Consider the following 13,034-nt stretch of genomic DNA (forward strand, 5'->3'; position numbering starts at 1 on the left):
GCTTCAGGAGCTTCCTTGTTATCGTTTAACTAGGTCAGAGTACGATGTAAGTTGACAAAGTACAATATTGTTATATACATTTTTTAAATAAGCCCAGTTCCCTACTAAGACAATGAGCATTCACTAATTCTTAGTCTCACAAAAAGTTTAAATAATGGTTTGGTAATTAAGACTTTTATTTGGAAGTTGCGGTCAAAGTACGACATATTCCAAATGTGATCCAAATTACAAAGTGTTGCAATGAGATATTTAACGGTTACGTGTTTGGGCCTTTTTTAAATATTTAATTTCTCATGACATTTACTGAACACTTTTATGTACGTCCAGCTGGACGTGGAGACGAGACTTCCAAATATCTGTAGAGAACAAGACAAGACTTCGGACAGCAGCGATTTGTCCATCACAGAGAGGGTTAGTGACTAACATACAATATGCCTCCTGATATATTGATCTATGCAATGAAATAAAATTGTACTCTCGTTTGTCTAATACTAAAAAAAATTAATTTTACGAAACGCATAGGGACGTGTATCAGGTACATACACTAGGGAAATATTTTTATCTGTCTGTCTGTACGTTCCGACTAATCTCTAACACGGATGAAACAGTTCATACGGAACCGGAAGTTAGCACATGTTATAAGGAGTAATTTCTGTTACTTCTGTTAAGTTTCATGCACAGCTAGTTCTTAATACAATCAAAGCTGCTGATGCGTATCATTTTCATTATACATTGATATTTATCTCCTGCCCTTTCCTTATGTTACATGTCCCAGCCTCCGTCCCCTCCCCTGGAGTTGTCCGACACCTCTATCGTCGCGGATGAACCAGCGTATCCTCGGACAAGTCGCGCGTGTTGCAGCGACCGCGGACAGAGACAAGTACTAAAGAGTGTCAGCATATTAGATGGGTACATAGTTATTGATTATCTGTTATACACTAATATATAATTCGTACAAATAATCACATACTTAAATTCTTTTCAACAGAAAAATCAAAAAAGAAACAGCTCATGTAAGTTTTTTTTACATTTTTACTATACATATCATGTGCTTATATATTCTTACCTCCTTACGCGATTCGAGAGCGACTCCTGAGCTACTGAAATTCTAAACGTTTGATATCTATTTCGTGCCGGTGTTCGGGTCGGCGCGGCGCCCGCATCAGAAAAGATTAGTTAAAAGTTATGGGACAAGGTTCGACCCAATTCCAGCTTACCACACCCGGTAGTGTGGCGGAGAAAATGTTCTCACTGTTGAGAAATCCATTCATATGGTGGAATTGTAATAATTGAAAACGAAAATAGCTAATAGTTGTGTTTACATTAATGGTCATAAATTATATTTATTAATTATAATGGAATTTGTAATTGATAATTATGTATAACGAGATTTAAAACTTTCGCGAGTATTCGTTTAAATGAAACTAATATTTCCGGATTACTACGCGTTGTTTTATTATTTAAAACTACATACGAGCTGTGTCTCGTCTGCCTGTGATCACGGTTGCTGCAAAGTAACCGAAACGTCGGGCTTATGTTGTTAAAAATAATAAAATACCGCGTTACAATCCGAAAGTATTAGTTTCATTTAGATTATTATCTATGTTTTATTAGACAACAGCAACAACAACGCAGCCGTCTTTACATACATTTAAAGTCAGTCACATTCTAGCTCGTCTCAGGAGGTTTTTTTTAAAAGATGTTTTTAAATAGCAGATATTTTCAATTCGGTTAGTAAAGAGCGTCTCTTGAGGCCTACTTTCTGTATTATTTGTTCACAATATGGTTGATATTTCTATACTCTTTAATACAGTTTCTAACAAAAAGAACCGATTTTAACAATTAATTTATCATAAGATAACTAACAGTACGTTCTCAATACTAAAATTGTCCGTTTCAAATTCAATAAGCGGTGTTTATACTTCCTCAAAGTGAAAATACTTCATAGTCCTCGTATCACTCAAGTCGTTAATGTTAAAGCACGACTATCAGACCTTACCACAAGGGACATCTGTAAACTTACACCACCTTTTTATAGTCAAACTAAATTCGAAGCGTTTGGAGTTCATAAAACAGCATTACTATAAGGTTACAAGATAATTTCTTCAATCATATTCAATACCAGGCCGAAAGTTTAAAAGTTATATTCTCCTCAAATTTTATGACTTATGAACAAAAAACTTTTATGTTGTCCGTATTTACGTCTCCGATGTGAACCGGCACTGGGGCTACGGTCGCATTCAAGCGGAGCAAACTTCCGCCACTACAAACTAACACTATTTACGTTGTTCTAATAATATTATGGCGGCAGAGCAGTCTCAGTGCAGCGAGCACAGCTACACGATGCGCTGTGTCCGAAACAGGTCGAGTTTGTTGTGAAATGTGTTATTTCGATGCGTCGTGTCTTCCGAACTTTGAGGACTTGAGAGTGGTTTATTTACTATTCAACTACTGAATAGAGATTTATAGCAATATTGTTAATTTTTAAGGATTTTTCAGTGTTTCACAGTTTTATTTAAATATTCGTCGATATATTTGTATTGAATTAATTAATTTGATATTAAATTCAAGATGATGTTCAACGGATTTCTAATGAGTAATGATTCTGATACTAGCATATATACGAAGGTAAGTGTAGTATTCAAAGATATATAGAAAAATAATAGTTCATAAACAAATTATTTCACTTGAAATTAATAAGCTGATGCATCTATTATTTAAATCATATAAATATTAAGTGTTTTTTAAAGATAAATCTTGGAAAAGCATATTAAATTTAGTTATTTTTCACTGTTTTCAATATTTTAATCAATATCTACCGAATCCTTTCAAAGCAAATAGTTTTCAAACAATAAGGATAAACTCTGTATACTAATTTTATGTATAATAGTTTTTCATCTTTTCCGTTTTTGTTTCTCCATACAGTATATCTATATGAGCGATGTGACGAGTTTTTCAATAACTCCTGTAATTCTATTATATATACCTATAACCGTGTTTATTTTGAAATACTGATATTTAACCGCAAAACTGAGTATAACAACTTTTAATTATATACATGATATTGTTCGGGGTTTCTATTTATTCTGTTTTTCACGAGTTTCGTTAATAGAGAGGTTCGATGGAACGGAGAGGATGTTTAATAGATCTGTATCGCTCCCCAGGCCAGTAACTCTGTCAGCGTCAGTGACAGTGAAGCGCGGGCTCGTTCGCTGGAGGAGTCGCTAGAGGCCGCCATGAGAGTCGTGAGTTATTTATGTTAAACGCTTCCGCTTACAGGATACTCATAGGAAACACTCGTCTTTTTATATTTGAAATGGAATATGTGTTTAACTATACTCGAGGCTACCACTGTATTAACTGTTACTTATAGGGTTGACTTCATATAGTAAACATTATATTGAACTCTTCATCTCATATTTTGTTTTGTATAGTGTTTCTAAAATTATTCTAATCAAGTTTAAATAAAAATATTTACTGTGTCTTAAGCAACGTAAGTTGTGACAGTGATAAATAGAAAGCTTTTGTTTGATTGAATGAGACCTGCGTTAATATATCGTGTATTATTATCTAGGAATCTGTTAATCTAGAAATCTGTTTTGTAAATCTAGTTAAAGAACAAAGAGGAGACCGTTCGCGTGCAGGCGGAGAGTCTAGCGCTGGCCGAAGAAAGACTGGCGACACTCGGACAGGTAGGCATTGGTGGGGCAGATCCCAGGATCATTAGACGCGTCTCACTACTACTTACTAGAAACTAGAGCGTGTCAGACGTGTTGAGAATCAAGATATATGAAATAAAAATATATTAAAATTGTCTCATTGAAATTTGTTTAAAAAAACGTACCTATATTTTTAGTCGCGTACTCAAAATTCATCCGACGGTTGCCAATGTTATAGGAATGATGCACACAGCAAAAGTCAATTTAAAGTAAGTGCTTAAGTCATGTTATAGTATAGAAGTGGTTTGCATATGTTACTGATGTATGGCGGTTTTTAGGAGAAAAAAGAAATGGTCCAGACGCTTCAGGACAATCTGTCCGTTATAGAAGATCTCTATAGAGAATGTTTTTACGAAGTAAGTACGGGATAGTTCGTTCTTATCTTAAAGGTTTTTTGATGATGTTACAAAAAATAAATAATTCAAACAGACAGCAAGACAAGACGAGATCATCGCGCTGTTAAGAAACACTTGTCGTGGACAAGGACGAGTGATGGAGACAAGGAAAAAACGCGAGAAGGTCGGGAATTTACCAAAGGAAATGTCGTCCAAAAACCTCCTTCATGTTGTAATATCTGTGACGTTATCCTTTCATTCCAATATTCTATTTTTTTTGGTACTTTCTGATGATTAAAAACGTGTAACGAATGGGATATAATTTTATTATTTGATAGCGGTTTTTGGACTTTAAATCTTACCTTACTTCCGTAATCATACATGTGACCTACGGAAGAACATATGGAGAATTTGTTTTGTTTTAGGACATAGCGCTAGAGGTGGAGAATCTCAAAGTGGAGATATCTAATTTCCTGAACAATTCCACGAACAACGACTCGGTACAAACTAACATAGCGTGTGGTGTGATACTAATGACGCTAGTGGACGGTGCGTCACGATTGTGTTCTCACGACTTGCGCTTGGTGTGAAGCTTCCTTACGGTTGAGGGAAATATGGAGAATGGGCTCTCTAGTGCGAGTCCGTTGGGAATATAAATTTTTCATTGCTAGCTTTTTCGCATGTTCGTCAAAAATTATAATAACAACACTACCTAGCGCCTTAAAGCATTTTCATTGTAACAAATTCTTTGCAAGTTCACGTAGTTGACTATTAAACGTATTAAACAGCACTGTATTTCATTGGTCAGGGAGTGTGGGAGACGGTTGGGGGTGAGGGGCGCGGGGGGGACGTGGCAGACGAGCTACGGGGGGTCCTGGACCAGCTGCAGCGGCTCTGGGATGTGCTACAAGTACGGACAGGAGAATGGGAATGGGATTATGGGAATATATGGCTGAGAGTGAATGAATGGATCGAATGATATCTGCGAAAGCCACTTACAGATCAGAAAAATATTTAGTTAAAGGAACAGCCATCGATAGATTCGGTGTGGATTTTGATATGATTGTCATTGGGAGTTACCAATTAATAAATATTATTAAGGATCACTGAATACATAAAAAATATATATCTGGCGTTTTTACGGTCGTTGGGTGATCATCTTTTAAGTTTTGATTTTCTCATTAAAGGCTGATTGTACGTGCGGGTTGATGGAGGAAAATAAGCGTCTCAAGAACATTAATGAAACGATGGCGGTGCGTATTTTTGTCTCGAATTAAATGTTTCTTGGCAACAATTTTTAAATATAGGAACAATATTTTTTCCATAGAAACAAATGGAAGAATTGCAAGAAAAAGTAAGAAATTTAGAAGAGCTTTTAGAAGATAAAGAAAATTTGGAGCTTCATCACCAGAAACAGATCAGAAAAAAAGAAGAAGAGGTAAGATGTATGAGTATATTAGAATATTAATGTTACATTATTGAACGTAATATAGAAACATTTTATTTTTTAGTTGCAGCAAATCCAAGAGAAGTTCGATGATCTAAAACGGGAGAAACGCGACCAAAGCACGGGATGTAACACACTCTCCTGTCAGATCCAACAACTTGAAGGTACTCATTTACTGAATAAACAATTACAACACCAGCCTCAAGACTTAGTTTAAAAAATACTCAATATTAAATTATATCCATTTAATATAATTTGGCGAAATCTAATCTGTTGCGTATAAAGCATTCAGTCTAAGGTTATATGTGTAGAGGTAAACGGTAAATGCTGATTGTATAATCCCTCTGAAAAAATGAATTATCTTTTTTTGCAGCCTTGTTAAACGATAAATCAGAAGAATTAATAAAAATTCAGCAACAGTGCGCCACACAGCAGACGACCATACAGAAGTTAAAAGAAGATATCGAAAAAGCTGATAATATTATTAAAGAGGTACATTTTTTATTGGATTATAAATTGTTTATTGCTTCAAATAATTTAGGCACAGAAATCTTTCCTGTGTTACGTTTATATTGATACAATTTTCATGTCACTGACTGTGGACCGTTTGTCGAGCAGAATGCATCCGTTCGTTCGGAGGTGTGGTCCCTGAGTGGCCAGGTGTGTGCGTGGCGTCGTCAGCTGGCGGCCGGCGCCGGGCAGTTGCGAGACCTCAGGCGGGAACTGAGACGAGCGAGGGATCACTGCCAACATCTCGCACAACATTACACGTTAGCACGTTACGCTCTCCCTGCCTATAAATTATATTATCTAATTTTAATATATCATATTACCAAGTTTTTATATAACAAGGCACAATCTAACACTTTTTTGGTATAATTTCCTGTGAGAGAGCACGTGTGTTTTTGGTCGTCGGTTTAAGTATGGGGAATCTATCTGGTGCTTAGCTTAAAAGCCTAAATGTTGGTGTAATATTTTTTTAACTTGACTCATACCAATACCTAGGCTGGCCCATATATGCTGACAGGTCACTCTCTTATCTTCCACTATCATGTGTCGTACAACACTGATGTTATCTTCAGTAGTCGCGGTAAAAGGACGTCCTTCACGCGGATCATCATTGAGATTGCTACGTCCACGCTTAAAGTCGTTAAACCAATTGTAAATAGTGGCACGAGATGTGGCTTCATTAAGAAATGCTAATGGCAGCCTATAATAGCTGTGTTGTTTAGTAAGCTAACAACGAGTCGTAATAAATCCTTGACGAAAATTTTCTCGTGTTAGGTTCATTTTCAGGTGTAACAAGAGTTTTATACTTGCCGCCAATTCACAAAAACAAATGACAAATGAATACAATATACTCCATTAGGTTACAAAGACTTTTAAATGAATAAAAAAAAATTGTCAATATTTCGAAATGCCCAGCTCTAAACATTTTTAGTGTTACTCGGGTAAATTGTCAGAGATGTAAAATATTTCATTTGATACTCGATACATTTCCAACTTTCGTCTTCTTTGATTTCTCAGATTCTCGTCAGTGTTGGCAATAATACTAACAATATCCCTCCCTCTATTTATCTTCTCTATTCAAGTCTGGACGTTTTTCACCAGTGAGAAGTGTGAGCTGGTGGAGGAGTTACGCTCCGAGCTGGCCGACGCTCGAGCAGGAGGGGCCGAGCTGTGTGGGGAGGCGAGGGGGGCGCTCAGAGCAGCGCGGGCTGGACTCAGGGCTCTCAGGGAGGACGCACGGTAAATATTGTGAATGAAGGAGAATTGTCTCAAGTTGATTTAAAATAACTAGTTATGGCGATTAATAAAATACGGTCAGATTGTATGGAGGCATTTTAATATTCCAGTGAGAAAGAAGAAAAAATTAGCCAGCAGGATAAAATCATACGCAGCCTTCGAGAAAATTCTTCGAGGAACGTTTCGAAACAATCCAGCGTCGAAGAAGACGTGCCGTGCTGCTCGAGATACTTGCAAGAGATGGAAAGAAAACACAGCGACCGCAGTCACGGAGGAGCGAGCGAGAGGAGCTGCTCCAGGTGTACCTGCTCGGGGATCGACCGACGGACGAGTGTTTGTGAAACGTCTCATAGTCCACCACCGCCCACCCCACCCAGGAGGTTGTTGAGGAAGAAGCCCTTGTGTATAGACAGAGTGAGTTTGTTTGAAAGAGAAAACCGGTTTGATATGTTTGACCAATAATAATAATAATAATGAAAACATTCAACCTTCCCTAGAAATGTCAGTGGCCACAGGTTCGCGAGGCGTCCGTTTGCACTCCATCAAGAACTCCAATGTCCTCTATTGCAAATGTAAGCGAACTATCTGATAATATATAGAAGATATATGATGAAACCCTAAAAGAAGGACTTGTGATTACAGAGGGAACTGTCCACCGACTCCCTTCTAGAACGCGTGGAGCGAACACACGAGGCTCTGGAACTGGCCCACCGCCGCTGGTGCAGACACCGAGATGAACACGACCGACCCGCCGCCTCGCGCGACGTAGACTGATGACAGTCAGGTCACAGTTGTAACCTTATTATTGATGACGTCAGTACTAAATATTCCAATTTCAAAATTGGAATCCAAATAAAGACAAACTATCTACCTCATACGGATAAAAGTATTAAAGAGATGTTTTTTTGACGTTTACTTTATCTACGTCAGTTGATGTTCGCCGACTCCAGTTTTCGTTTGGAGAACATTCAGATGTTTCATAAAGTTAACTTTTATTTATTACTTTACGTTGTATTGTTATATTTAATTATTTAAAATAAACGTTTCAGTAAGTTTTGTGACTATCACTGTCTTGCTTTATAAATATATTATAAGACACAGATATAATAAGGGCGACGCATATTGCCTATACATATGTATACATTATTTATTTGTCAACTAAATCCTAGTTCTTTTCAGAAGGGACTTTTATTGATACACAATTGTATAGAATTAATGTTTATTAAATGACCTATACTCTTACACAATATTTAAAGCTAGGAACCAATAAGACGAGGCACTAACAGTGTTGCATATTAAAACAAAGACGATGAGAAAATGATGTTACTCAAACACATTTCAAATTCAATTCTGTACCTGTATTTTTGTTTCAAAATTATAACAATAATGGAACTTGCATTCTAATTTACATTTCATAGTGTTCGTGTGTGGCAAAGAAAAAATATGTCAATCTGTTCTAATAATAAAAATAAGATAAATGTTTAAAGGTTTCATTAATCACAGGATTTGTGGAAAAAAAAGTGCATCGAAGAGATATTTTAACCCATGCTTATGTACTATTGTGTATGACTTGTTTATGTTATAACTAAATATTTGATCATGCGTTAAGACCATTCACGAGTAATATTGCAACGCTGCAGAAAATAAAGATTTAGAAATGACAAACATTGCGAGCAGCAATGCGACGTGGGTGTGTGTGTGTGTGGGTGTGTGTGTGTGTGTGTGTATGTGTTGGTACGCTATTGGAACCTATCCTTATAATTCTTAATAAGCTGCCAACAACATTATTAGCGTGTGTGTGGAGTAAAGGTAGCAGTGTTTAATTTTATGTATTGTACTATATCAAAAGAGAGCTCACAAAAAAATTTCTTGTGGTGTGAATGGGTAGAGTGTGTGTGGGTGTCTCTGTGTCGATACTCGTGTGTGTGTGGTACTTGGTCCAGCCGCGCCACACGGAGGCGATGGAGGCCAGAGAGGCGGCGGCTGACGTCACCAGCGAGGGAGCCACCGGCGGAGACACGGACACCTCCTCCATCTGAAACGTATCACATGTACACTATATATATATGTCCGTGTGCCTGTCTGTCTGTGTGTCTCGTCCAGCAACCTGTCCATCCTCGGGCCAGGTGAGATGTTCGGGCGGCTCGTGATCGTCCAGGTCGTCCGGGCGCTGGTGTCCTGCCAGGCCGCGCGCTCGCCGCCCACACCGACGGACCCGGCTCCACGCTACGACACATGAGACATGCATTAAAAAGACACGCACTCTTACGTCAATAGGTATCGAGAACCAACATGCTGTCATGAAATCATATTTTCTAGTTTCGTGGAGGCTTGTTACATCTTCTGTTATGAAAGTCTGAGGTTGATGTCATCAAGCTGTCTACAAAATATAAGGTTGTACTCACGTGCCCAGCTCGGGGTCATCGGCCGCGGCGGCCAGCGCTATGGAGTGAAGAGCGGCCAGAGGAGCGAGCGGGGCAAGCGGCGGGGGAGGGGGAGGGAGGAAGAGACGCCCGCGCAGATAATGAAGCCGACCAGCACGGGCGCGGCACACACAGCTGCGCCAGCTGCGGGGGTCGCTGTACTCACTGGGGGATAGACACAGATTATAATTCACTTTCACACCAGAAAAGTAGACGACGATAGAGCGAGCTAAGGAGGTCGGGGGAATCTCCGTCTAGAAACTTTAGTTAGTGAGTAGCGACTTGTCGAAAAATACAAGTAAAACTACAAATGAAAGTTGTAACTTGAGCTCGTTTAGGAGCTTCGTGTGTGAAGTGAGGGTTATAGCTCACCTGAGTGTTATAGCGTGCGGCAGTCTGACGTCCAGTGTCCAGGCCAACAGCGCCACGAGCTGAGCGGACAGGCCGAGCGCCGCGCGGGCTCGCTGGGCGGCCGCGCTCGTCGAGGACGTCGACGTGGCCTCCTTACTCTGAGACACGGCTACACGACAGGACATGTTACGGACTTTACTTGACAGTTTATACTGATGGAAGGGTTGCGATGGTTTAGAATGAAATAGGTGACTGATGTTAAGATGTTCATCGAAGCACATTGTAATAAAAATGTCTGCTAGAATTCAAGGAAAAACGAAATGAATAAATGGTAAATAAATTGTTAAATGGTAAATATATATCCTGTATAACGATTACTACATTTTGTCTAAATATCGACGAGGACGACGATGAGATGAACTGGGACTTGTGATCCAGGTGTAGGTTTAAGGGGCTCCTATCTAAAGCGCGTTAAACGCTCTCCTCATCGTCCAAGCTCCTCTCCTACCTAACCCAATTTGAAACGAACCTACTAGGGCTGCCTTCGAAGTACGTTCCAGAATGAGTTGATGTGAGTTCTGGACAGAACCAAGTCTTTTAATAGGTTGTAGGGAGAATAGTAGTTATACATCTCGCTCCCACTTCTACCGCGTACAAATTTAAGATGAACCTATTCCTAGTGAGTCCGTTAGTGAGCTCGTAACATTATTGACTTTGATGGCATGGTCTTCGGGGTTGTTGGTTCCCTAGGAACCGTAGCTCTACTGACACAACGTTCTTTAAAATTTGCGAATACAAGAATATGTCTGGTCTGGACGCCGACGCACAAATATTCTCAGATTTCTTTCTCATTCGTATCCTCATTATAGTCCAATCGCGAGCCGCTTTAAGGATTATATTTTCGGGGAATCCCGCTTAGTAACAGTCATCAGAATCTAAAATCTAGCAGTAAATTTTTCAATGCTTTGCCAGTGTCTGATATAAAAGGATTTATTACTCCGTTAAGGGCGAGTCTATTCTACACATCAGATTATGCTGACCTCTAGACTGTATTGGTTATGACGGCCAGGAAGCAAATACTTGAAAACAAAGTTTTGTCACAGAAAGTGACACACAGCATGGACTCATTTTAAAATAACTAAATTTAAATCAATAATATTTCGATTATTTTGGTTTGTATGAACAATGTAAAACTACAATAAAGAGTTAGCTGGAGATAATGTTAAGGCTTATGATAAGTTTAAATGTATACAAGTATCTTAGCACTCTCAACCCAGGCTGTATGTGCGAGTAGTCGGCGTCTATATCGATCCAGGGCGCAACTATATGAAGCTGGGGTCTCTTGGGAGGCTCCTCCTCGATGTCTGACCCCACAAACTCCATGTCCTCTATACTGTCACTGGAAATGATAATTCAGACGTTGTAATATAAGTTTATATTATTCGATTAACAGTCAACAGTATGAAGTAAATTGTTTCTTTGTGTATAATTATATAAGGCTTAGAGATAGTGAGAGGAGTATTTCCTTAAGATTCAGTAATTAAAAACACTTCATGTTCTTATATTTCTTTGACATTTTCATATAGTGACCAATATTAGACAAGATAACTACATTTCTCCTCTAAGCTTTCTTAGTTAAACAACATCATGCTTCCTCTCAAAATGTTAATATAAAACTACCTAAATCATTCAATTCAGTATAAGGGTTGTTACCTGAATCGTAGCTCATGTATATAGGGAATATATATCGTGTTAGCTGTCTGATTCTGGATCTCCTTAAAGCCGCTAGTGACTGAGCCTGGTCGTTATATAAACATATCTTAGTTTGTAATTCTAGTCTTGGCTTGAGCGTTTTCCGAGACTCGATACTCTCTTTTGGTATCTTGGCATTTTTGATTTCAATTCGCTGTTGTACGCCTTTAGTTCTAACAACTCCTTCTTCCGTAAATCAATGATACTTCTTCGTTGTTCAATGGCTAATCTTATTAAGTCAAGTTTGTCTCTGGACTGTTTCGTTTCCGTTACAAGCATGTCTTTCTTCATCTTTGGTGCTAACAACATCTCACACCTTTCTAACACGTACTGTCTGTTGATCTTCATACGCATCAGTTTCACCTGTTTCTCTGAATATCTGAGAAAATGATATTTTTTTTATATAATATTGAAACCGCCTTTTATGAGTATAGTTATAAGATTCATTATTATTTACTTCTGGTTACTGACACAATTATTACACATATGTGTGACAGAAATGCAACTAGCAATTTGCAAAATAGACTAAGAGAAGCCTTATGTTTAATTTCTTCTCCATGTGGCGAGGGTCACCTTACATGTTGGTTTATATAAATATATTATATTTTCCTATGTGTTAAGATAATTCAAATATCTCGGACAAGTCATAAAGATCAATCAGTTACTCAAATCTTACCTATCGAATAAGGAACGGAGGAATGTACAAAGTTTCCGTTTTTAACACATTCAGCACAATAAAAGTTTTTTTTCACGGTGTAACAGAGAATACATTTGTATAATGTCCATCGCTCTCCGTGGAGGAGACCCTGAAGTCCCGGGGAGCCTCGCTTTCAGTTAGATAGCCATCGCCATTGTTTTGCAAAACTGTTATTGAATATTACATCGCAATTGAACACAAAAACTTGTCATTGTCAGCTGGTGAAAGGAATATTTTGACAGCGATGGCAGTTAGTGACTTTGACGTTTATAAGCAGTGATTGTCAATGTCAAATAAAAAGACTTGGGGTGTCTTCTAGGGACGTAAATAATTTTTATTTAGACGTAAATTAATGAAACACAGAACGATTAATAAACGATAAGCTTGAATATTTTTTAATTATTTAAACACAGTACATTAAATGAATGTTAGTACGGATGATGTAAATCTTTTTTGTAAATCTTTGGTACTGCTAAAGCGTCTGATGTCATTCTTAAGCTTATGTTACTAATTTGTTATATAAAAATTTGATATGGTCGAGAAAATTCAGTGGCAGTTATAAAA

The 13,034-nt window shown here is 38.1% G+C and overlaps 2 protein-coding genes across 2 annotated transcripts; one reads left to right on the forward strand and one right to left on the reverse strand.

Moving 5' to 3' along the window:
• The first annotated feature begins 2,364 nt into the window (after positions 1-2,364).
• Positions 2,365-8,308, forward strand: LOC116765339 (rho-associated protein kinase 2-like). Its single transcript, XM_061522149.1, has 16 exons — positions 2,365-2,628; positions 3,165-3,245; positions 3,612-3,692; positions 3,857-3,928; positions 3,998-4,075; positions 4,149-4,238; positions 4,480-4,554; positions 5,242-5,307; positions 5,382-5,492; positions 5,566-5,665; positions 5,875-5,993; positions 6,120-6,271; positions 7,113-7,250; positions 7,358-7,661; positions 7,745-7,819; positions 7,890-8,308. The coding sequence occupies exons 1-16, from the start codon at positions 2,572-2,574 to the stop codon at positions 8,019-8,021; spliced, it is 1,731 nt and encodes a 576-aa protein (XP_061378133.1). The 5' UTR covers positions 2,365-2,571; the 3' UTR covers positions 8,022-8,308.
• A 776-nt stretch (positions 8,309-9,084) lies between these two features.
• Positions 9,085-12,650, reverse strand: LOC116765208 (beclin 1-associated autophagy-related key regulator; the record flags this gene model as incomplete). Its single annotated transcript, XM_061523440.1, is given in 10 exon segments — positions 9,085-9,252; positions 9,254-9,282; positions 9,355-9,473; positions 9,653-9,835; positions 10,043-10,179; positions 11,288-11,422; positions 11,736-11,869; positions 11,872-12,156; positions 12,453-12,548; positions 12,551-12,650. Coding segments are annotated over 10 exon segments (1,386 nt in total), but the record flags the coding sequence as incomplete, so codon positions are not given.
• Positions 12,651-13,034: the final 384 nt, after the last annotated feature.

This window comes from Danaus plexippus, chromosome 2 (genome assembly GCF_018135715.1).
Source record: "Danaus plexippus chromosome 2, MEX_DaPlex, whole genome shotgun sequence".
NCBI classification, from domain to species: Eukaryota; Metazoa; Arthropoda; class Insecta; order Lepidoptera; family Nymphalidae; genus Danaus; species Danaus plexippus.

Excerpts from the sequence above, each read along its gene's own strand:
- LOC116765339 (XM_061522149.1), top strand. The coding sequence starts at position 2,572 with ATGATGTTCAACGGATTTCTAATGAGTAATGATTCTGATACTAGCATA. Across the intron at positions 2,629-3,164 it reads ATACTAGCATATATACGAAG|GCCAGTAACTCTGTCAGCGT; the intron begins GTAAGTGTAGTA and ends ATCGCTCCCCAG. Across the intron at positions 4,076-4,148 it reads ATAGAGAATGTTTTTACGAA|ACAGCAAGACAAGACGAGAT; the intron begins GTAAGTACGGGA and ends TAATTCAAACAG.